At 54.0% G+C, this 23,793-nt stretch overlaps 1 protein-coding gene across 3 annotated transcripts in view; it reads right to left on the bottom strand.

The window, feature by feature from the left end:
- SLC45A1 (solute carrier family 45 member 1) overlaps positions 1-16,115 on the bottom strand; it is a 20,171-nt gene extending 4,056 nt beyond the window's left edge. Inside the window, exons 1-7 of one of the 3 annotated variants that reach the window (XM_006734665.3) lie at positions 15,988-16,115; positions 11,378-11,798; positions 10,712-10,804; positions 10,038-10,262; positions 4,953-5,692; positions 2,050-2,203; positions 319-495 (exon numbers count right to left, since the gene is read on the bottom strand). In XM_006734665.3, the coding sequence (XP_006734728.2) occupies positions 319-495; positions 2,050-2,203; positions 4,953-5,692; positions 10,038-10,262; positions 10,712-10,804; positions 11,378-11,798; positions 15,988-16,104 (1,927 nt within the window). In that variant the 5' untranslated portion in view covers positions 16,105-16,115. The remainder of the gene's footprint in view (positions 1-318; positions 496-2,049; positions 2,204-4,952; positions 5,693-10,037; positions 10,263-10,711; positions 10,805-11,377; positions 11,799-15,987) is intronic. The other 2 variants (XM_081817451.1, XM_081817450.1) reach the window with 2 other exon arrangements.
- Between the last annotated feature and the right edge of the window lie 7,678 nt (positions 16,116-23,793).

Raw genomic sequence — 23,793 nt, 5'->3', positions numbered from 1 at the left:
CCCCCCCCCCCCCCCCCGACCAGTCGCCACATGAATCACATGGGAAGGATGGGGGGTGGGGTTAGCAGCAACACTGCCTCCCAGGCCTGGCCTTTCCGCCCACTGGCTGTCTCGGGTCTGGAGAGACACCCAGTCCCCCCGCAACGCTCCCTCCCCCAGGCCCAGCACCCGGCCAGCCCCAACAGGTTGCTCCAAACAGGGAGGCCACACCCTGTGCGGCCTGTGAGGACACAGACCTCCCTTCATCCACGACCCCCGTGAAGCCACACTGCCCACAAGGGGACCCCAACCCCGCTTCTCCCCCGGGGCGGCGGGTACCTGAGTAGAAGGCAGCGCTGAATGCGTAAATGCACATCCCCCAGCAGCCCATGGTGACTCCGCTGTTGTATTTCTGATACTCCTCCGACGTGTGCGGGGCTTTGGGGTCTCCCTGAAACACCACCTCACCCATGAAGTCCGTGTAGAAGAGCAGCATCCCCTCGAACGAGAGCCACCCTGGGAGGGGGAAAGGGCTGGTGACCACTGGTGCGGCCGCCCCTGCTCTCGCCAACAGGTGCTTCGGCCAATGATCAGAGTTATCCACGGTTTTCGTGGATCGGGAACGAAACGAAGGAATTGCCTACAGCCTCACCACCCAGAGATCGCTTTCCCTCTGTTAAAATTGGGTAGGTTCTTTTTTTTTTTTTTTTTTAAAGCAAATACACATCCTTATAAATACAGGCTCTGTTGCATGAAAGGTCGTGTTCAGCTCTTTCTCCGAACACTGCGACCATGAGGAAAGCCAATCCGTCACTCCTCCTGGCTGCCTCGTCCTGCTCTCCACCCGCCTCTCGGCAAGGGGACAAGAAGACGCCGGTGGAAACGCAGTCGCAAGCCCGAGGGGGCGGCGGGCCGCTGAGAGAAACACGCCAGGCAGGGCAAATGTTGATAGAGGAGCATTGTGCTCCAACGTCGATGAAACCGCAGGGCTCCGATCCTCCGACGTCCGTGTCAGTTCCGTCTTCGGTAGAGGAAGGGGGGTGGCGTTTGCGGGACCTCTTGAACCCCAATAATTATCATGCACAATCCCTATGCCATTAAGTCTTCCTAAACAGCCCATTTCAATGGCAGCAAAGTACCGCACAAGGTGTACACGTTATTCATCGATTTAACCCCTCCTCGCATTGCTGGACACGTACGGCCCCCCCACCCCTCCTCCCCACCCCTGCCTCCCAGCGTCTGGCTATTATACATCATGCTGTGATGAGTACCTGGGACATAGATTCTTGGTAACAGTTCTGATTACGTTCTTGCAAAGAATACCAAGTAGGGTCACTGGGATCAAGGTGATGGGCATTTTTAAGATTCTTGCCTGTTGCCAAATTGCCTTCCAGAAGGACATCCTGATTTACATCCCACAGCATTTGAGAGCCCTAGAGTATCTCAAATTCTTAATCATCCTCAGAGGCTCAGCAACCCGACAGCAAGGAGACACGGAATGGAATGAAATGCGAGCTCGGGCTTTTCCATGGCAACCCGAGCGCCGAGGGTCGCGGGCTCAAGGCCAGTGCCAGGCACCCGCGGGCACGTGTGAGCGTCTCTATGTGTGTCTGTCTCGGCTCTAGGAGTAAGACAGCATGAGGCCCAAACAGGCTTAAGACACAAGTCCCACCAGCAGCATCTGTCACTTAACTGTGAGTGGTCCGAAGAGCTTTCAGTAATGGGAATTCGGACTCTGGGGAGACCAGGTGTCCGGCACGGGGGGTGGGGTGTGCCTCCGTCCGGAGCACCTGGCTTACTTTGGGGCTGCCTGGAGGAGGCATCTCTCTGGCCCTTCCTGGAGAAAAGCCCTCCAGGGCAGCCCCACCCCACGCCCTGCCCTTAGTGGCATCTAGGGAGTCTAAACGTGCGGGAGATGTCCCCCGGGATGGGGCGTGGGGCTCTGGTGTCCTGGGAGGCCGGCGGGGGAGGGAGCCCCAGGTCAGGGAGCCGCGTCCCCATCATGGCCTCGTCGCAAAGCGAGACCCAGGCTGGGACGCGGATGCGCGGGGAGGTTTGCCGGGAGCTCACCCAGGAAGTGGTTGATGCAGAGATTGCGAAGGGCCTTGGGCATGTGGCAGATGGTGAAGCAGAGGTGCCTCATGGACAGGGGCTGCCCCGTCGGCTCGCCAGAGCCCGCCAGCTCGCTCTCGTACTTCACGCCGTTCAGTAAGATATTTGCCACCTGGAAAGGAAGCTCACACAAAGCCCCTCGTCAGAGCACCGGACTCCGGCCGTCGAGGGGACGCGTGGATTTTGCTGTGATGACAAAGTGCATCCGAAACACACACACACACACACACACACAGAGGCTGTGAAGCACCACCCTGAACCTGAACGAGAGGGCCGACGTTAGGTCGTCTCATCACAGACCTGGAGCAGCCGAGAACGGCCCCATTTGGGGGGGGCCCACGCCGTGGCTGCAGGACGAGAGATCTGGGCCACAGAGAGTGAGTGGATACCTTGCCAAACGGGACACACATTTGAGATACGAGAACTACGGGGCGGTTCAAATGCAGATGTTACAAACGTCCCTTCTTTTCCGTAAGAGCAGGGTGTAAAAGAGACTTCTTGCAAGGTGACCGGGGAGTCTGTTCCCAATTCTCTCGGGCCGGGGGGACTCGCACCTCCCCGGAGGCTGGGGCGGCCGACGGGGCAGGTGCCGGGAGCATGAACACTCACCTTGGCCCTCGGCGCGGGGCCAGCTTTCTTTCTGGGGCCCAGGAGCACCCGTCCACCGGCAAACCCGCTCCCTGACTTGGTTTGCTTAACTCTTGCTGGCACGAGAAGGCGTCACTCCTCGGTCGCCCTGCCTGGGTCACTAGGGGACCCTGGGGTCACTGGGGAGCTCACCGTTGTGCAAGCAGCAAGGGTGAGAAGGGACAACGCCCTGGCTCCGTGGGGGAGCCTTGCTGTCGTTGGCTCCTGGATAAGCCAAGTGGGGAGACCCAGAGGAAGCTAACAGCCCAGGGCACTGGTCCTACGGGCAGCCATGTCCACAGAGCTGGTCACCACGGCCGCCGGAGGAACTGCTAAAATGACACCCATGTGCCCACCTGAGGCGATACGTGTTTGTATGTAGCTCAGGACCTTTACTTTCCTCAAAGAGCTGGCTCATAGGGGCGCCTGGGGGGCTCAGCCGTTAAGCGGCTGCCTTCCGCTCAGGTCGTGATCCCGGGGTCCTGGGATCGAGCCCCGCATCGGGCTCCCTGCTCGGCGGGGAGTCTGCTTCTCCCTCTCCCTCTGTTCCTCCCCCCAGACTCATGAACTCTTGTGCACGCATGCTCTCTCTCAAATAAATAAAATCTTAAAAAATGAAAGAAAGAAAGAAAGAATAGCTTTTAAACAAGGAAAAGGAGGGCGCCTGGGTGGCTCAGTCGTTAAGCGGCTGCCTTCGGCTCAGGTCGTGATCCCAGGGTCCGGGGATCGAGCCCCGCGTCAGGCGCCCTGCTCAGCGGGGAGCCTGCTTCTCCCTCTGCCTCTGCCTCTCCCCCCGCTGGTGCTCGTTCTTCCTCTCTCTCTCTAATGAATAAGTAAAATCTTTAAAAAAAAAAAAAAAGAGCTGGCTCATAAATGATACTCTACTGAGAATGGACCTAGAAAAAAGGATTCAAACGAGAGTTTCAACCAGAACTAAGGAACTGCATCTCGAAGCCCCGGATGACCCGCTATTGACAAAAGGTCGGGCGAGCGCTCCGATGTCATCAGCGGACGAGGCTAACGCCCTGGAGCCCTTAGAGAAATCTCTTTCTTCCGACGGTAATGGGACTGCCTAACCCTCCAATGAGGTTTGGTTCTTCAGACCTTTTCCAGACCTGAGCCCAGGAGGTGTCCCGGCCAGAGGACAGTCACTCTCAAGAGACGGTGAAGGCAGCCCGGGGAATGACCAGCCACTGCGCCCAGAGAAGGTTCGCACCAGACACGCGGGCGCCCTTGAGGATTCAACAGGAGAGAAAAGGAACAGCCACCTCAAACTGTGTCTCCAGTCAGCCTCCCCCGAAACCGGAGCATCCGTCAGCCCTGCCGGGCGCAGGGGGGGGGGGGGACGCCTGGCTGAGGAGCAGACCCTCCGCCGCCAGGGTGGCTTCAGGTCTCGGGGAGACGCGGCCACAGGCCGGGCAGGGCAGCAGGCCGCGCCTCCGAGCTCCCCGCCGTCCTCGGGCCGCCGTCGGGGCCACACGGTTTTATAGAAACTCCAAGTTCTCACTGAAACCCTCTCTCACCCTGTGACCCCCCTGAGGGCAGGTGGGCCCCAGAACTCCGTCTGCTTCGAGTGACAGCGTAGCCTTTCTTTTATTGAAGGTGGCCTCCTCCAGACAGCAGATTCTGACGGTGGTTAAAGTCCCACATACCAGTTGGTGGCCTTTCAGCCAATCTGACTTACACGAAATACAACACAAACAGCCTTCCGGAAGGTTCTTCACCTGCACAGACCATGCCTCGCACTGCCTTTTAGAGGCAGCCTTTGGGACGGCGGGCTGTGGCCAGACGCCAGGAGGGCCCAGAAAATCCGCCAGGCCTTCTGTGGGGGTGTCCGTCCCTGGGGGAGACTTAGCTCTGCTGGCGCCACATTCACGCCGCCCAAGGGCGCGGTGGGCGCGGGGAGAAGCACTAAGGCTGCTTCTGACACACTCATGCCAGGAACCTCAGGGCCTGAATGAACTACCTCGGGGCAAATGTGGCCGCCTTTCGAAGGAGTGTCCCTCTGATGGTGGCCAGCGCGCTAAGCCGCCGATGGGCCCCCGACAGACCGCTTGAGCGCTGTCGCGGGCGGGCGCAGCCTCTCCCCCCGCACGCAGGCCTAGTCTGCCCCGGGAGGGGCTCGGGAGGCCTTCCCAGAGCGACAACCCCTCTCTCCATCTAACTCATGACAGGGGACAGCACACTTCGCCCTCTGACCCCTGCCCCACCCCACCCCCCACCTTCGCTTTTACCTGCTGACTGAAGGTCACGTTCCTCCTCCGGCTGGTTTCGGGACCCCCTCCTCCGGCCGCGTCCGGGATGGCCAAGGTCTGGGGTCTCTTCAGGATCCCGGCCGATCGTGGCTTGGGGGCGTCCAGGGAGCCCACCCTCAGCACGTCCCCATCGGGGCCTGCGGCCAGGGCCGCCTCCCGCCTGTCCCCGAGGCCGCGGTCCTGGCGGTAGAAGCCGTCGGGGGCCCGCGGGAAGCTGACGCTGATGGCCGGCCGCGGGGCGCTGCCCGGGATGGCCAGGTAGGGGTCAGGGCCGCCCGTGAAGCAGTCGATGAGCACGCTGTCGATGTTGGAGGTGGCGAAGGACGAGGCAAACTCGTTGATACCCGTCAGGGAGCCGTCCCTGCTGGTGAAGCTGCCGTACTTGGGCGTGAGGGGGCTGAGCGGCGAGATGGGGCTGGAGAAGCTGGTGTACAGGCTGGTGGCCGGGGGACAGGGGAGGGGCTCGCCGGCCCCTTCCTCGTACAGCAGGGGCGGGGAGGGCGGCAGCGGGAGGCTGGGGCTCTTCATGGTGGCCTTCTTCTCGCCGGGGGGCCGCAGGGGTCTCTCGGGGATGCTGACCAGGGTCAGGACGGTGGTGATGCTCAGGGTGACCGCGGTGAAGATGTAGATAACCCTCAGCTGCCCGCCCAGGGCTCTTCCGAAGCTGGTTTTGTCCCAGTGGATGCCCCCAACCACATATCCGAATCCTCCTCCGAGGCCTGGGGAGAGAAGCAGGGTTAAGCCCCCCCACCTCCAGCAGGCAGGGGGGACGGCCCTCGAGAGTCGTGGTTCCGTGTCTTACTCAGGTGGCCAAATCTGTTGGGAGGATCCAGATCCAGCATTGGTCCCTCTTAAACCCCGGCAAAAATGCAAAGGAGAATGGGATTCTCAGGGGGCCGCCTCAGGGCCCCCCTCTCCTGCCCGGGGCTGCCGGGCTCCAGAGCAAGTGGCATGGTGCCTGCCCGTCCACGTCTGTCCCACTTACGGCCTTGCTGGAATACTGAATGTCTACACTGGGTCACAGCCCCCTTCGAGGAGCCCCAGCCCCCCAGCGTCAGTGCCAGGCAAACGTGGAAGATCTTGTCTCCAACATGCGGACCACACACGTGTGTATGTGGGGGGGGGGGGAATTCATGTGGCCACCCCGGTCTTCCTCGCCTGATGCCCGCGTCCTCATGCACCCCCAATGGTGACCAAGGATGGCCACCCTTGCTCTCCGGGTCAGCAAGCTGGTGGAAACAACAGGGCTGCAGGGATCCGGTCCTCTGCTCCTGCTCGCTGCATCCCCTGGCCTTGGGGAACAGGTAAATGGCAAACTGATTCATGCAGCAAGGTGTAAAAATGAGGTTGATGCCACGTTGCCCCCAGCCAGGAGCACCGCATGCACTTAGCTCCAGAGAGTGCTGTTTCCCGCCGCCCGCTCCCACGTCCCCAGCACCCCCGGCCCCCCTCCCGGCTACACCACAGGGCTGCGGCCTTATCATTTTGAGTTCAGCTGCATTTCGAGCCCATCTGCTGGTTGGGAGGCGAGTTCTCTCCATTTACTCCTGCTGTTGTTGTATCCAAACAGCTCGTGCGGTCTGGCCACCCTCCGCTTCGGGGAGAACCAGCCGCTTTTAAATAGCAACTTTTATGGCAAGGCCTGGGCTCAGACACACTCAGCTCAAGCTTCCACGGACCCCTCAAGGTGGCATGTGGCCCTGAATCCACTTCCTTAACGGTTTCCCCCTAGATCTCCCTCATCTGTCCCCGACTGTCCTTACAGGCCTTTGAATTTCATGTCTCCCCTCCTCTTAGTATTCTTAACTTCCCACATTCATGGTCCCAATGAGCTTCCTCTCACCTCTTCTGAAGACACAATTGCTATTTTGTGGCCTTTAAAGAAGGTCAGATTTGAGATGACCTTTATTAACCATTTTTTTTATTTTTTATTTTTATTTTTTATTTTTTTTTATAGATTTTATTTATTTGACAGAGAGAGCACAAGCAGAGGGAGAGAGAGAGAGAGAGAAGCAGGCTCCCTGCTGAGCAAGGAGCCTGATGTGGGACTCATTCCCAGGACCCTGGGATCATGACCCGGGCCGAAGGCAGCCACTTAACCAACTAAGCCACCCCGGCGTCCCTAACCATTTTTTTAAAAACAATTACTGAAGCAAATATATTCTCACAGGAAAGAAACGGTACATCGATTCAGCCTCGAAGAAACAAACAACCTGATTCAAACATGGGCAAAGGACTCACATATCTATTTAGTGTCTATTTTTCCCCAAGAAGACATACAGATGGCCAGGAAGCACACGAAGGGATGCTCAGCATCAGGGAAATGCAAACCAAAACCACAGTGAGATCCCACTTCACACTCATTAGGGTGGGTTGTATCAAAAAACGAGACAATAACAAGTGTTGGCGAAGATGTGGGGAAATCGGAGCCTCTGTGCACGGCTGGTGGGGTGTAGAATGGGGCAGCCACCACGGAACACAGTGTGGAGGCTCCTCAGAAAATTTAGAATAGAATTACCGTAGGATCCAGTAACTTCACTTCTGGGTTTATAGCCAAAAGAACTGAAAGCAGGGTCTTGAAGAGACATTTGCACCCCCAAGTTCATAGCAGCTTGATTCACACTAGCTGAAATGTGGAAGCCACCTACTGTCCGTCAACAGGTAGAATGGATAAGCAAGATGCGACCTCTATACCCGATGGCGTGTTATTCTGCCTTACACAGGAAGGACATTCTGACACCTGCTACAACAGAGATGAATATTGTCCGAAGTGAAATCAACAGTCACAAAAAGACAAATAGCACATGAGGCCACCCATATGAGGGACTCAGAGCTGTCAGAGTTATAGAGACAGAGAGAGTATATGGTGGGAGCCCAGGGGCTGGGCGTGGGGAACGGGGAGTTAGTGTTTAATGGGGACAGAGTTTCAGTTTTGCAAGAAGAGAAAGTTGTTGGGGGCGGGGGTGACCAGTGGCCCCACGACAATGTGAATGTGCTTGATGCCACCGAACTGTTCACTTAAAATTGGTTAAGATGGTCATTTTTTTTATTATATGTATTCTAACACAACAAAAAAAGAAAAGAGGGGCTCCTGGGTGGCTCAGTCGGTTAAGCATCCGACTCTTGATTTTGGCTCAGGTCAGGATCAGGGTGGCGAGATCGAGCCCCAGGTCAGGCTCCGCACTGGGCGTGGAGTCTGCTTGAGATTCTCTCTCTCCTTTGGCCTCTGCTCTCCCACTAGTGAACCTGTGCGCACTCTCTCTCTCTCTTTCCAAAATAAATAAATCTTTTTAAAAAAGAAAAGAAACAATACAGAAGACTATAAGGTAAAAGACGGGGTCCTCCTTGCTACCCTACACACCCCAGCACTGGCCCGGCCGGGACCCCTGCAGAAATTCCCTGCCCCCATCCATGCATGTGTGTAAATAGAGACAAGCAGTGGCATTTTCTAGAAGAAGCAACTGGGACTGGACAGACTGAGCCGTTGGCCCAATGTCGCACACTGAACAGGAGGAAAAGCCGAGACCAATTCAGGCTTCCCGATCCTGGAGCTGCTGGCCTCCCGCCTGTCCATCCAGGTCCTGCGCGGCCCCGGTCTTGTTACATCTTTCCCTTGACCTTTAGAAACACTTCCCGATGCTATTTGAGATGGGATTGTTTGATTCCATTTTATTTTGGAAAAGGTACATGTTTTGTGTAAGAAAGCTGGAAGTACTGGTTTTTCGGGAATATGTGGATAAGCAAGCGTCATACTGAACTCTCGTCCTGTTCCGCAGTCAGTTCTCTGGAAGCGTGCGAGTGCGTGGTCACCGGGGATAATACTCACGCTCCACACCTCTCACTTCTGCTAATCACACAGGCTCTGTGGCTCTGTGGTCGTCCCTGCCTCGTGTCTCAGCTCCATAGGCACGTTTCTCCCGTTTGCAGCAAGCACGACTCGGGCATGTGTGCGAGCGCAGCGCGCATGTGTGTGTGACTCCTCATCATATGCAGACTCTGTATGTGCCCATTTACCTGCTCACTAAATTGTATCTGTGACCCGTCAATACACACTCCACACGCAATCACACTCAGCTATGTGCAGAGCAGCGAGCGCTTGGAGGTCCCAGCTGAGGCCAAACAGTGCAATGCCCTGCCTTCTTATTTCAACCCTCAAGACTGTGGACAGCCAACTTTCTTATCATCTATATGATGCCATGTTTCTGCAGGCTTTTTGCCTTTTTTTAGGGGGGGGTGACATCACCATTTAAAACGGCCGCCACGTGTAGAGCTGATACTCTGCTGTCTCTTGCTCGGAGGTCCCAGGAGGCTGCGCTGTGTCTTATAAAGAAAACACGTGTGTCAGATAAGCTTTGCTCAGGCACGTGCCATGCGTTGGCCACGAGTTCCATGTTCGTGAACCCATGATATACGTTCAGAAGGTGTCTTTAATCAGAAACACATACAACAAGTTTAGGTGCTGATGGGGTTGATGAAAATGGGACCAGAGGTTCGCAGGAACCTAACCCTGTCCTATTCCTAGGGGCGGTGACTCAGCTCTGGCCAATTCAGGGTTCGTGGTGCCTTGGTAGAAAGTAACTCCTCGAACAATGGGAGTAAGGCGCACGCAGAGTCATATACACAGAGACTTACATACGCACATAAGTGGCTATCCTTACAGCTTGTACACGTGTATGCACAGATCAACACTACATAGTATTGCTGAACTACATCGTCTGAAATATATACTTTCAATCATGTCAGTGCTCATCCCTATAGTTGAGGGTTTTTTTTTAAGATTTTATTTATTTATTTGACACAGAGAGAGAGCGAGCCAGCTCGCACAAGCAGGTGGAGCAGCAGAGTGAGAGGGAGAAGCAGGCTCCCCGCCGAGCAGGGAGCCCGATGCGGGGCTCGATCCCACGACCCCGGGATCATGATCTGAGACGAAGGCAGCCGCTTCACCGAACGAGCCACGCAGGCGCCCCCATATATTTGAGTTTTATGACTCGGGTTTTGCATCAGGGCGATCGAAGCGCCCACAGTGGACACGCAGCCCCAGAGCCGCGCCGTGGGGAGACCTACCTGCCAGCAGCGCGTGGATGTTGAGGCCGCGGTCCTGGTCGGCGGGGCTGCACACGTCCATCATGTAGGCGTGGCTGGGGTTGTCCGCAGAGTCAGCGCTGAAGTCCATGAGCACCACCCCGCACACGGTGAGGAGGAGGCCCCACTTGTGGTTGTCGGCCGAGTCGGCCAGCGCCGTGCCCAGGTCCCTGCCATTGAGCAGGAGCGAGAGGCCCAGCAACGCCCCTGCGGACAGAGAAAAAGTCACGCCAAGGAAACGTGGGGCAGCTCTGTCCCCCCCAGCTGGCCACTTTAGTCTAGAACCTTTAGGGCCCTGAGAATTCCTTTTTAACCAAACTTCAAGCAGAGCCCATTGGAAAAGTCACCTGCAGACTCACCATGGTTTCTTGGTTTTGTTTTTGCTTTTTTGCTTGGATCAGGGTTTTTATTTTGTCAAGTAGGGCAGGAATGACATACGCTTTATTAACCCGTTCTTAAAAAATCAAAGGGATAGACTGTCACAGCTAACTCAGGCCTGGTTACGGGGTGCTCCCTGCCACCACACCCGTGAAATTATCTGTGTCGCTGCTTTTGTCAACACTCTTTTAGATTTTGCTAAGAGGAAGCAGTTGGGGCCTTTTTTTCTTTTCTTTTTTTTTTTTTTTCCACTTTATTTCAGTTCCAAAACAACAGACCTATAGCCAGGACAAGAATGAAAGGGCGTCTCCTTCCAAACCTTGAGGTACATCGGTCACTCCAAGCACCCAACAGTGGCTGCAGTAGGAATCCTGAAACAGAGCAGGCCAGTGGTCACTGCTGGGATCCCCCCACCCCACCCCGCACCCCGCGCTGGACAGCCCTCAAACACCTGCACCCAAACGTCCCAAGGTGTCAAGCGAATAAATGATGAAACTCGGAGTACGCAACCCTGAGCTAGAAAAACAAAAGACGGACTCTTGGAATAGCTCAGCTTCTGCCCACATTTTCTACTTAGGTCCCTATAAGGCACTAAGCAGCCATGACCTTGCTTGGGGAACCCAAGAAATTCCAGGACCTCCCAGACCCAAAACACATCAAGCTTTATTGCCTGGATCCTCCAGTGATGGCTCCGTGTCAGATGGTGGGAATCCTTGGGGGTCAGTGAAATGCCTCTTCTGTGGTCTGGTTTAGATAAAGTCACTTAAAATACGGGGTGTGGAGACCCTGCCTGTGTTCTCCCACAGCCCCAAACTAAAGAGCAAAACGTAACTCTTGCTCCTCCCTTGTCCCCTTGGGACCCTCTAGCCACTTCAAGTCAGGCTTCTGGAAGCTTCCAGAGGTTTCTGGAGACCATCGGCCATCGGGGCTGAGCTGGGGCTCACCGAGGATGGGGCTGATGAACCACACCAGACTGTAGAGCTGGTCGGGCAAGCCCATCTGTAGGAGCACTGGGGTCACGTACGCGGTCTCCATGGCATAGCTGAACTCGATGCCAAAGAGAATACAGCCGTTGAAGAGCAGCTCCCGGAAGGACCTCTGGGGGTGCAGGTCCCCAAAGTCCACCAGCTCGATCGGACATGGGGTGTTGGGGGGTGGGGGTGGGGAGGGGCGAATGCACTTCCTCCTCTTGGGGTGTCGTTTGAAGTTGTTGGCCCGGTGGCTGATATGCCGGGTCACGGACCCCGAGTAGCCCGAGATCTGAGACCTCCAGAAGTCCTGAGGAGCCAAACTGGGGAACAGGGCCTCTCCTGGAGGGGTGCTGCTCGCCGGGGGGATCATCGTAGGGGGGGCCGGTGGGTGTTCCTGTGGGGAAAGCCCGTTCGGGGGCGACAGTCACTCACCAGGGCCTCCACCATCAGAGTTCGTCTTTCCAGGTGGCTCCCCTCGCCCCCCACTTGACTGGCACCTGCTCATCCTTGTCATATGAGAAGGGACGAGTTCTCAGAGTCTAACGCTGCCCCCCAGAGTAGAGGCTCCTACTGCTTGCGATGTGGCTCAGCCGGCGCTCTGTCCCTGCTCAGGGGGACGACCCCAGTCCTCAGGTCCCTGCACTAAAACTCAAGGGGACTGACCCCTAAAGAGGCTCCACGAGGAGGGCCAGGCAAGGAACCTCCTGGAAGGTGGGAGCAGCTAGGCTTCCCATGGCTCTGAAGGGTGCCAGGATATTTTAGGACCTACAGCCCATTTTCAGGATGAATTTTGCCCAGGGGAGCAGAGAGGTGGGGAGACCAGACTTGGGGCAGGACCCACCTACAGGCGCCCTGAGCACCTGTGCCCGGTCAGGGGACAGCCCTTCCTTCATGGGACGGAAAGTCACAGCGGTCACCCTGCCTATCACTGTATCTCCTCCTCCCGGGAGGCTGGGGCCCTTGCCTAAAAGCAGATGCATGAGTTTAATTCTAGGCCTTTCCTTACAACCCCTGTGGATGAGTGAATTTTTAGTCAAGTCAGGAGAACTGAGACTTTGATCATGTTTGAAAATGCTCTCTTTAAAGAAATAAATCAAACACCCTGAATCCCACATGTCACAGATGACACCCTGAATAGAGATACTGTTTACCCCCCCAAAAAAGCGGGGGACAAAAAGAACCAGGGAGGGTGAGAAATAGATATCTTGCCTGAGAAGTATGCTCCAAACCCAAGACAACACTCCCAACACTGATGGGTTTTCTAATATTACAGGCCTTTTTTTTTTTCCAAAATTACTTTTAAGCTTTAAAAATGAGGCCCTTATTTCTGATGTTAACTCACCACCTTCCATCACATTATCACTAGTCCATAAGTTCTTTTTGAAGCACTCCGAAATGCCTCATCACTCCAGATTTGTGTCCTAAATTCCCCCCCCCCACCCCCGCAACCACCATCCTATCTACTCAGGGATTGTCTTCCTTCTGTTGGGAAGACACCAGTGGTGGAAGTGATTTTCTTTAGAGACACCCCAGCAGGATTCGGAGCACTGTGTTAACCCACCAACCCATCCATCCATCCATTCCTTCTCCCTTCCCCCTACCCATCCATCCACCTACTTATCCATCCATACCACACGTCCACCCACTCCTCTCCTAATCTAGCCATCCATCCTTCCAGCCTTCCAAATATCCACGCATCCACCCATCCATCCATTCACCTACACACCCCTCCTCCCATTTGGCTGAGTACTAAGTACCAAGACACCAAGGTCACAGAGATAAAGGAAAGACAAAGTGTTTGCCCCCGAGTTGGGTGGAAAGTGGAGGGAAGGAGTTCTAAGCAGTGGGGAGCAGCTGCGTAAAGGAGATGTATGTGCAACAGTTGTGCATCATGTCAGTGTGGCGAGAGATGAAGCCATTGGGAAGGGATTAGCTGACTATGAAGGGCCTTGTGGCTTGTGGTTTTTTGTTTTGTTTTAAAGATTTTATTTGTTTACTTGAGAGAGAGAGAGAGCACAGAGGCAGAGGGAGAAGCAGACGCCACGCTGAGCGCGGAGCCCAACTCAGGGCTCAATCCCAGGACCCTGAGATCATGACCTGAGCAAGAAGGGAGATGCTTAACGACTGAGCCACCCAGGCGCCCCTGCTAAGAGGTGGATTTCATACTGAGAGGCCAGGGATGGACATACCCAGAGACCCAGTCTACTCTTACTTCTTGGACAGGTGGGGATAAGATGGCTTATCTTGTGACCTTAGAAAAATCCCATGCTATCTCTAAAGGAAGAACAGATATAGGCTGTGTAGGCAAAGTATACTTCATTAAAAACATAACTAGGGGCGCCTGCGTGGCTCAGTCGGTTAAGCGTCCGACTCTTGATTTCAGCTCAGGTCATGATCTCAGGCTCGTGAGATTGAGCCCTGTGTCGGGCTCTGTGCTCAGCAGGGTGTCTGCTTGAGATTCTCTCTCTCTTCCTCTCCCTCTGCCCTCCTCCCTCCCACCACACACACCCACTCTCTCTAACATAAATAAATAAATATATTTTTAAAAACCCATAATTCATTTATGAAGATGAAGTCAAACTTAAATTTTTTTTAAAAAGCTAAACTTCTTGATTCTGTTCCTCCTGTTCTAGCTCAGCCCATAGTAAATACTCCAGAAAAATCTGTCCTTTGGCCAGTCTTGCCTTCAAAAACCCAGGAGGCTATTAGCATTCCCTGGAGCTTCACTCATTCATTAAAACCACAGAAATAAAGTGCCCATTGGAAGACCACATAATAAGACCATCTCCTTAAAAGTCAGAAGGAAGACCTTTAGCACAGGTATGTGGGGGAGCTTGACTTGACCCCGCCTGTCCGGTCACGGCGCTACCCCCACCGCAGGGGTTACTCCCTCTCGGCCTCTCTACCTGCTCCTCGCCCCTTCTGCGCAGGGCACCGCTCTTGCCTATCAGCATTCTATCCCCATAAAGTGAACTTAAGTGCACGGGCATTAGAAACCTTGCCTTTCGTTTTAGAATGAAGAACCACGGCCCACTTTGGAAGAATTTCAGATTTAAACAGCATATGATGGGAGCATATTTTTGCAAAGGGGAACCTTTTCGGCCCTACTTAAAATGAACTATGTGGCTAGCCCATGTCTCTACCTGTGATGTGACCACTTCACCATCACCTGCCCACCATCCCCGGCTTTCAAACACAGACTGCAGCCAGTCCTAGCAAAAGGGAGACCCCCACACCCCTGCCTTACCACCCAGCATCTAAACCAGAAATGAAACCTGGACTTCGGAAAGGCTTCCCGGAGGGTTCATTTTCAACTTGAGGGATCAGTGTTACTATTTCCATTTCAAGAATACATTTATTAAAAGCTGTCCATGAAAGTTTACTCTAAGAAGAATGTTTGAAATTCATTTTTGAATGTTATAAAAAATGAAAGTGAAATTTAAAATAATGAAATAGCATTTTAATACATGAATACAAATATTTACCAGACCATCTTGCCATCCTGATCACACTCTATGAGTATTAATTCAGTCCAAAAAAAATATGTATATCTGTTGCTGGCCCCACAAAGTTTCTAGGCTGTGCCCATTGTGCTTCTCGAATACAGAGGATGTTTCACGTAACAAATCCCTCAAAGTGGTATGGGAAGATTAAACCGCAAATGATTAATAAAAATAAACAATGCCCATGTAATTTGAATGCTAAAAATTACCCTACTATGAGCCAAATAATTTCTTCATTTCTCTCTCCTCTTTACACTTGGGGTCCCACGGGGCTACATCCCTTCCCCACTCTTCCTTCCAACAATTCCCAAAGTTAATACTTCAAGAAAACCTTCCCAAGCCAGCAAAGGGCTGCGTGGACCCGAAGGGGTGTATTTAATGCGCTGGTTACTGAATCGGGGCCCATTCCTCACTTCTGCTCTCTGGAATCCCGCCTCTCCCTGACTACCAATTGATCCCAGAAACCCTGGTCAGGTGCACACTGAACTTGGGTTTCCTTAGCACCTGACTCTACTTCCCCATAAAGGCTGAAAAACATAAACAGTATGATAACCTCAGAAATAATTTGAGAAGTTATTTGTTGATGAGATCAGAATGAACTGAATTGCCATCAGCCTGCTCTTTCAACCGTGGCAAGAAAGCAGAAACCTTGGGCCATAAACTCATCATAAACTTAATCCCGGGATGCTGACAGAGATGCCATCAGGAGGGTTCAGCCTCAGGCGGGACGCGAACCGGAAGCTGATGACACCTGCCCAGGTGACCCGGGATCAGGCCTCCGGCACCAATAAGCACAACGTAAGCCTGGGGCAAATTCCAGTGTGTGCTCTCCCTCCCAGCCAGGGTGAAATTAATCTGTCACCGGCCACTACCTCCTCTGGGCCGAGGGTTCCGCACTCAGGGGGCGACACCGGGGGCTCCATTTACAGGTCAATTAGTTAGACATCAAGGAAGAACAAAGGTCTCCGTGCCAACCTCCAGTCCCAATCCTGGCACTCTGATTACCCGGGGGCCTACGCCGAGTCGCTCCAGCGCGACGCCGGGCAGCTGTGCGGAGGGCGCGGGAGGAAGCGGGGGTACCTGTGGGTCGAGACAGGAGGCATCCCTCTCTGAGGCCGGGCTCCTGCCTGGCCCGCGCGCAGCTCCGGTCCCCGCCCGGCAGCCCCCGGCCCGCGGCTGCTGCTGCTGCTGCAGCATCACCCCGCGGGGCGGGGCCGTGACGTCACGCTGCATCCCGCGCCGCCCGCGGCGGGTACCCGCAGAGCCTCCTTAAAGCGGCACCGCCCCGCCGCGGCCCGCAGCCCTCCGGCCGCCGGGGGTCTGCCACGAGAGCCCCAGAAACAGGCCCACTGTTGACTTGCAGCGGACCCCAGGCACTCCCCCCGCCACCCCAAGGTTACAGTTTTCGTTTACGAATGTGTTGGTTAGGGACGACTGTGATAACACTATGTATTCAGATATTTTCCATGGCCTAAGAGTTCTCATCCCCACGCCCCCACACATACACACACCGATTTTAAAAGAAATGCACTCATTTTTGGCAATTCCTAAAAGCACTGAGAGCTCCGGGCACTGTGCCCACTCTACAGAACGGGTAAGTTGGCCCAGCCTAGAACTATTAGACTGCATTCACATACTCCCTTAATATGTATCAGGGCGTGCGTGCTCTATGCCAGACACTGATCTAGGGACCCGGGATAGAGCAATGAACAAAACAGACAAAAATTCCCTCCCCTGTGGCACCACATTGTAGAGAGGGAGAGACACATTAAAGACAAATAACATGAATTAGTGACGTGCCTAAAGATAGTAACTCCCCAGAGAAGGAGCTAGAGTGTGGGGCTGGAGAGGGGGTGGTATTGCAGTTTTAAATAAGATTGTTCATGAGTCCTTATGGAGAAGGTGACATGTGAAGAAAGACTAGGAGGAGGCCAGGGGGCCTGATATCTGATATCTGGGGGAAGGTCATGCCAGCAGAAGAAAGAGCAAGTGCAAAGGGCCTGGGGTAGAAGTGAGGTGGGTTGAATCAAATAATGATAGAGCAAATAGATAGCCTGTAGTGAAATTATAACCACAGAAAATGTTACAAGGGGAAGCTTGTGGCCCCATGAAAGTTTATAATAGGGAGAATTTGATCTCATTGGGAGGGTCGGGTGCTTCTTGAGGACAAGGGACACATGGGAGCACACTAAAGCTGAGTAAGGAGGGCAGTGTGTTCCAGGCAGAGGGGTCAGCATGGGCTGAGCTCTTGTGACAGGAGAGGGCATGGCAAGTGCAGGACTGAGGAACCAGTGGGGCTGGGATGCAGAGGCCAGGGTGAGTGGGGGCTGGGGAGGCTGGAGAGGCAGACTGGGCCCAGCCAGCAGCCTTCGTGGGCTGCTGTCATATTTTAAGAACAAGAAGAAGCTTAGAAGTGTTTGATGCAGGGAAGTGGATGGCATAAACCGGATTCCTATTTCGCAAAGATCATAGAGCTCAGAGTGGAAAATGGGTTGGAGGGGACCAGGAGACCAGGTGAGTGCACCAGGTAGGAGCTTAGAGAATGGTCCAGGTGGGAGAGGATGGGGGGGGATGGCAGAGGGATGAGGTGTGGATTGGTTAGGCATCTAGGAGGTAAAAGCAACAGGACTTGATAGATTGAGGGTAGGAGGTGTGGGAAGGAAGGAGGGAGGTGCCAAGTTTTCAGCTAGAGCACCTGGATGAAGGAAGGTTGACTCACTGGGCCAAGAGCAGGTTGGCTGGTGGGGTGATCGTCGCAGGTCGGCTTTGGGACAGAATGTGTGTGAGGCATCCAGGCCACTAGAGATCGGGGTCTGGAGCTCAGAGATGGTCCCTGGAGAATCAGCACACAGGGGCGAACTGCAGGCACACCGTGGAAGGTGGGCAGGGAGAGACGGAGCGGGACCTGGGCAGGGAGAGATGGAGGGGAGAGGGTCCCCGCTGAAGCCTGGAGGAGTCTCAGCAGTAGTCTCTGGCCAGGTGGAGGAGAATGAGCCATCTGATAACTGGTTCTACCTTATTTTTTCCTCTAAACAGGAGAAATGGTTTGGAAAAATACTAATGTGTTTTTCTATTTTGCATTTACACCCAAATGACTGGCTCTTCAGTTAGCAGAAAGGTCACAGCTGTAACTGAAAACCCTCAGCATCTCAGAGGCTTCACGCCATCAATGCTTCTCTGGGACTCCAGTGAAGTCCAAAGGGGTGTTCCTGCTGGGGGGGGTGGCCTCCACGCAGTCATTCAGGGACCCAGGCTCCTTCCACCGTGGCTCTGCCCGAGACAGGCTTGCAAGAGGCCCACATTCCACTCACTCACATGCCATTGCCTGTGACTCAGGGACAGGACACACCCAGCAGCAAGGGAGGCCAGGATGTGTGGCCCCTGCCGTGGATGAGGAGGAAGTGGGTGTGGGGAGTAGCTTGTGCAGCTGCTTCTCTAGCTTGTATCAGCTTGGGGGGGCGGGGAGGGAGGGGCTGGTCAGTGAACAAAAGCTAATAGCTCATTTCTGGTGTTCAAAATAGGATTTTGCAGCACGAGAAAAGGCTTGAAATCTAGGCATTGTGGAGAAAGAAAAGACTTTTAAAAGATTCCTTTGACCATTTTTAACCTTCCAAAGTTAGAACCTTCCAAGATTAGAACCCTCCTTTCTTAACCCTCTGGGGGCTGCAGGGAGGGTGGGGTTTCTCCCTTTCTGTGGGTGAGATCTCCCCCTCTGGTCAGGAGGTCGAGGCAGGAGGCCCCAGTGGAAGGAGAGGGACAGACCTTTGGAGGAAGCCCCAGAGAAGCCCACCCCCCTGGCCCCTGGGCAGAGCCAGGAGGCCTTGTGTCCAGGGGACCACTCCTCCCACCCCCCCCACCCCCTAGGGTCAAGCCTGGGCCCCACCCCGTGCTGGGAGGAGTATGTTCTGGGCTCAGCTGTCCCACATCAGTGTGGTGAGAGGCAGGGGGGCTCGGGTCGCCCTGCTCAGAACCAAGCTGCAGCACCCCACGGAGGGGGCCGGCCCTTCATCTGGGTGTGCAAGGACAGCCCCCCCTCGCCCCCAGCAGGCGAGTGGAGACTGGCAGAGAGACCCAGGGGGGATCCACAGGCCCAGGCGGGGCACCTGCCGACTTCAGAGCAGAACCTGGGAAATCCGGGGTCCCTGGGTGACCAGTCTGTGGCCAGGAGCCCCGCCCAGGATCCCAGGAGGTCACGTGAGCCCCGCCCATTCCCGAGCAGCATCCCAGACAGGATTAGGAAGAACCCCAAAGGCTGTTAGTACCCTAAAGAGACCAAGTCAGACCCAAGGGACTGTTCAGATGAGCCCATCGGACTCAGTGTCACCCCAGGTGTGACCGAGTTGGTGCTTCCCTGGTATCCTCCGCGGGGCACAGTCGGCGATGGCTTTTGAAAAAGCTCCGATCGGGAACAAATAAGTAAACCCCAGTTCGTCCGCACCCCCTCCTCCCCCAGGACGGTGAGCTGAGCAAACCTTCAGGTCAGCCAGTAGAGGAGGCTCATGAGCCGACCTCAGGTGGCGGCGAGGGCCCGCGGCGCACCTGCCATCCCGGGGTGTCCACCAGGTGGTGGAAGAGCCCCACCTTTGCGGGCCTGAGCGCGGCCGGGAGCGCACGCCTCGGCGGGGGCGCGGAGCCCAGCGTGTAGATCCAGCGCTTGTCCCGCACAAGAGGGAAGAGGAGATGGCTCTTTCTAAGCATGTTCTGACTTTGCGAGGATCTGAGGTTCCAAGACTGAACTGTTCTTTTTATTTATTTATTTATTTATTTATTTATTTATTTTAAGATTTTTATTTTTTTATTTGGGAGAGAGGCAGAGGGAGAAGGTGAAGCAGGCTTCCCGCCGAGCAGGGAGCCCGATGCCCGCATCCCAGGACCCCGGGATCATGACCTGAGCCGAAGGCAGACGCTTACCGACTGAGCCACCCAGGCGTCCCTTTTTTTACTTTGTTAACGCATTTTCCCTGCAAAGCACACAGCCCCGTGGATTTTATGAATAACATTATTTTTAATAACAGATCTTGTGCCGGGCCCTGCGTTAAGGCTTTTATGTACTTTAAACCTCATTTACTTATCCTAACTTTATGAAATGGGTATTCTCGCCGCCGTGTGTTTCTGATCCGGAAGCCTGGGGCTCCCTGAGAAGGCAAGGCCTCACCGCAGTCAGGGTGGGAGCAGGGACGGAAACCCCAGCCTTGAGGACCCAGGCGCATGCCTCCTGCCCCAGGGGCAGGAGGCCACGGATGCGGTGTTTGCGGTCCTGCTGGGGGGCCTTCCTGCAGGCTTGCCCTGGTTGTTGGCGTTGAGCACCTGCTTTCCACCCGCACAGGGCTGGAGACATGTGGCCGATCCACGCAACCAGCCCGAGACCCACAGCCTTGCCTCGGTCCTCCTTCTCCGTCCCCCAGGGCTCCGGCTTCGGTCCTCTCTGACCAGCCCTGCCTGCCCATCCGCAGATGGCTTGTCAGGAGAGCTGCTTTCTGGCTCCTGGTTCAAAAGATGGAGGTACTACAGGGCCGCAAGTGTTTGTGCTTGCACTTGAGTGAGGACGCATGTGAGTGAAAGCGTGTGCTTACACAAATGTTGTAGAGAAAAGTGCCTTAATTTACGTGGACTTAACGAATGTTTTTTTTTTTTTGAAGATTTTTATTTATTTCTTTGACAGAGAGACACAGCGAGAGAGGGAACACAGGCAGGGGGAGTGGGAGAGGGAGAAGCAGGTTTCCCGCGGGGCAGAGAGCACGGTGCGGGGCTCGATCCCAGGACCCTGGGTTCATGACCTGAGCCGAAGGCAGACGCTTACCGACTGAGCCTCTGGTCAGTATTGCTCTACTGACGCGAGGCCCTCCACACACACACGAACGCATATACACAGGTACGTGCCTACTTTGTGCACATAAGCACGTGCACACCCACGCAGTTGGCCTGCATGCACGCTCATATTTATGCACGCTGGTAAGCACACGGATGCGTGTACATGCACACACACGTGTGTGTGCACACACAATTCCCATTGCCAGAGCTCCTCCTGCTGGGGAAGCAACAGCCACCCCAAGACTCCGCACTTGAACCCAGAAGGTATGTTTCCATGAAGAAAAAGTCCCCAAATTAACGGTCCTCTAATTACAATGTGTAGCAAACACCAGGAACATGGGACAACCCAATTCTCTTTTGTCCCTTCCGGAAACACCGGGCAAAGGGCCACTCACAGACTTGCAAGTGCATTTATGTGATCTACATACAGAGGGACCCGTGTGTCCCACTGTGTCCGCACAGGTATGTTGTGGGTTAAAACAGATTGTGATGGGCTGGCTTGGGAGCTTGATCATACTGTTTCTGCAGTGAAATGAATTCTGATTTCTAAACACGTGCCCTCCTTATAGAGCCTGGGGAACCAAACCCTGCATTCGGGACTGTCCAAATTGCGGGACAAAGGGATATTAGAACTACAGGGTTGTAATTAGAGTCTGAGCTGAGCCAGAGCAAGAACCCAGGGTCTGGATACCAGGAAGTGCCAAAGCCAAAGTGTGTCGGACTCAGGCTCCAGAACCAAGACCAAGGCAGCGACACCCAGGATGGCTGTGGACTCCTCCTCGTCTGTGAGCCTCATCTGGACACAGGGTTGCCAGAGAAAATGCAGGATGCCCAGTTAAATTTGAATTTCAGATAAAGTGAATAATTTTTACATATAAATATGTTCCAGTCGGTATTTGGCATCCTGTACTCTAACGTGCTCCATCCACAGCCCTGTCGGGACAGCTCCCGGAACCCGGCAGGAGAAACTGCCTCTGGGAGCCTGAGGCCGGAGCCGATGACGCTGCCAGGTGGTCAGGACCCCGAGCTCTGGCTGATTTCTGCGCCTGCGAGCCTCCCTCTGCCAAGCTCAATTTGGATTTGCTGTTCCCCTGAGAGAAGAGTGAGCCCAGCCTTCCTAGAGAAGTCACCACCAGCCTCTGGGTGGGTCTTGAGAGAAGAAACTTCTGGATAGGACATCTCTGGGATCTTTAATGTTCCAATGGCTTTTGTGCTTTTTTATCTCTTTATCGAGTCGTTCACTGTATTAAAATTCTGAATCTCCTGAATAGAGATTTCTAACATTTAACCATATATATATACAACTAATACATGTAAAACATGAACATTTCAAATTATTTTAATCTTTTATTTTAAGAATGCCCACGAATTAATAAACTTCTATAAAGTAAACTTTATCATGAAATCTAACAGAAAAGTGCATGAGACAAAATGAACAGCTCAAGGATTTATCACGCACGGGTAGGTCTAGAGCGGACTCTTTGCTGGCTCTCTAGAAATCCTCCCCGTGCCATCGCTGTGACTTGCCCTCCTTCTCCTCTCCACCCCTGCCAGGAGGGAATCCCCATTTTGATTTTCATGTTCATTGCTTTCTGGCTTATTTCTGTAGCTGTAACCTCTGCACATGAGTCAGTTTCGGTCCCCCCAAAAGCTGGTTTTTTATTGGGAAGCAGGAATGAGATGGGGAGGAGAGAAAAGCTAATAACAAAGACGTAAATGACCAGGTAGGTCACCCACACTGGGGCCTCAGAGAAGCCCTATGATTGTCCTACTGGAGGATGGGAGCTGGGACATTTATTTACCCACTCCCTGCCCCCACTGGCTGAGGGATGCTCTGGTTTGGAGGCATTCACTGCCCTGCACTGTGGCTGTGCAGTTTTGGAGGAAGAGCAAATCCTCAGGGTGTTGGAGAAATCCCAGCAGCTTGGGCTGGGAACTGTCTGTTGTGCTCCAAGCGAACCCAGGTGAGCCAAGGAGATGCACGGCAGGGCTGCTCAGTGTCTGGCCGCTGCAAGATGCAGAGCTGGCCCTAGGCTTAAAGCCATGCACTGCTTCCTCATCTGGGTATCTTACTACCGAGAAAAAAAAAAGGCAACTGAACTAAACAGTGCATCTGCTTCGAGCTCCTTGGCCCGGGTGGATGGGAAGCGGCTTGCAGAGTGGCGCCCCTGGGTAGCTCCGTGCTGCAGGGCGCATTCCTAGAAGCTACGGTTCTGTGTCACCTTTTTGTTGTGTGTGTTGGAATCGGAAGTACATGCTCGTTTGTGTCTGGCCTTTTCTGTTCATTTTGGTTTTGAGAGTTGTCTAGGTTGTTGTGTGTGGTCTGAATGTACCCTCAGTATCCATCCTTCTGTTGACATGTGGGCTGGTTCTCTTTGAGGGTCATTATGATCAGGCTACTATGGACATTGTAATACACGTCCTTGGCACACATATGTACACATTTCTGTTGAGTATATATCCAGAAGTGGCGTTTGGGGGGAAATATATGTTTGCCTTCAGTAGATGATTTTAAAGTTTTCCAAAAGGTTGTAGAGTTACCCTCCTCATAGCAGTGTGTATTGCTCACCCGGTTTGGTACGTTTATCTTTTACTTTTTGCCATCTGGTAGAAGTACGCTGGCGTATAGTGGTAGCTATGATTTACATTTCCCTATGGCTAACGAGCTTGGGCATCTCTTTGTACGTCCATTGGTCATCTCAGGATCTCCTTCGTAAGGTGCCCCAAGACGTTTCCCCGTATTTCTATCGGGTCATCTGTCTTTCTTCTTGCAATCCACTTAGATTGTCCGTGTGTTGGCCGTTCCTCTTTCCCAATGCAAGCAAGCATTCAAAGTTACACGTTTCCCTGTGAGCATGACCTTAGATGCATCCCACACATTTTGACATGCCGTTTTTTTTTCATTATTTGAGTTAGACCTTTTGGCAAGACATCCAAGTGACAAAATATGGCTCGGAGTTAGACACATGGGCTTGGGGCTTCTCCACACTTGGAGATGGATCTTGAGCAAGGGAACAGGTACACTTCCCGGTTCCAGTCTCCTGCTACCAGTGGGGTCCCTTGATGCACAAGTGC

Source organism: Leptonychotes weddellii, chromosome 4, assembly GCF_054177405.1.
Source record: "Leptonychotes weddellii isolate Sample4059 chromosome 4, ASM5417740v2, whole genome shotgun sequence".
Classification (NCBI taxonomy): Eukaryota; Metazoa; Chordata; class Mammalia; order Carnivora; family Phocidae; genus Leptonychotes; species Leptonychotes weddellii.
Note: the sequence above shows the minus strand (reverse complement) of the source record. Positions and strands in the feature narration are given on the sequence as shown.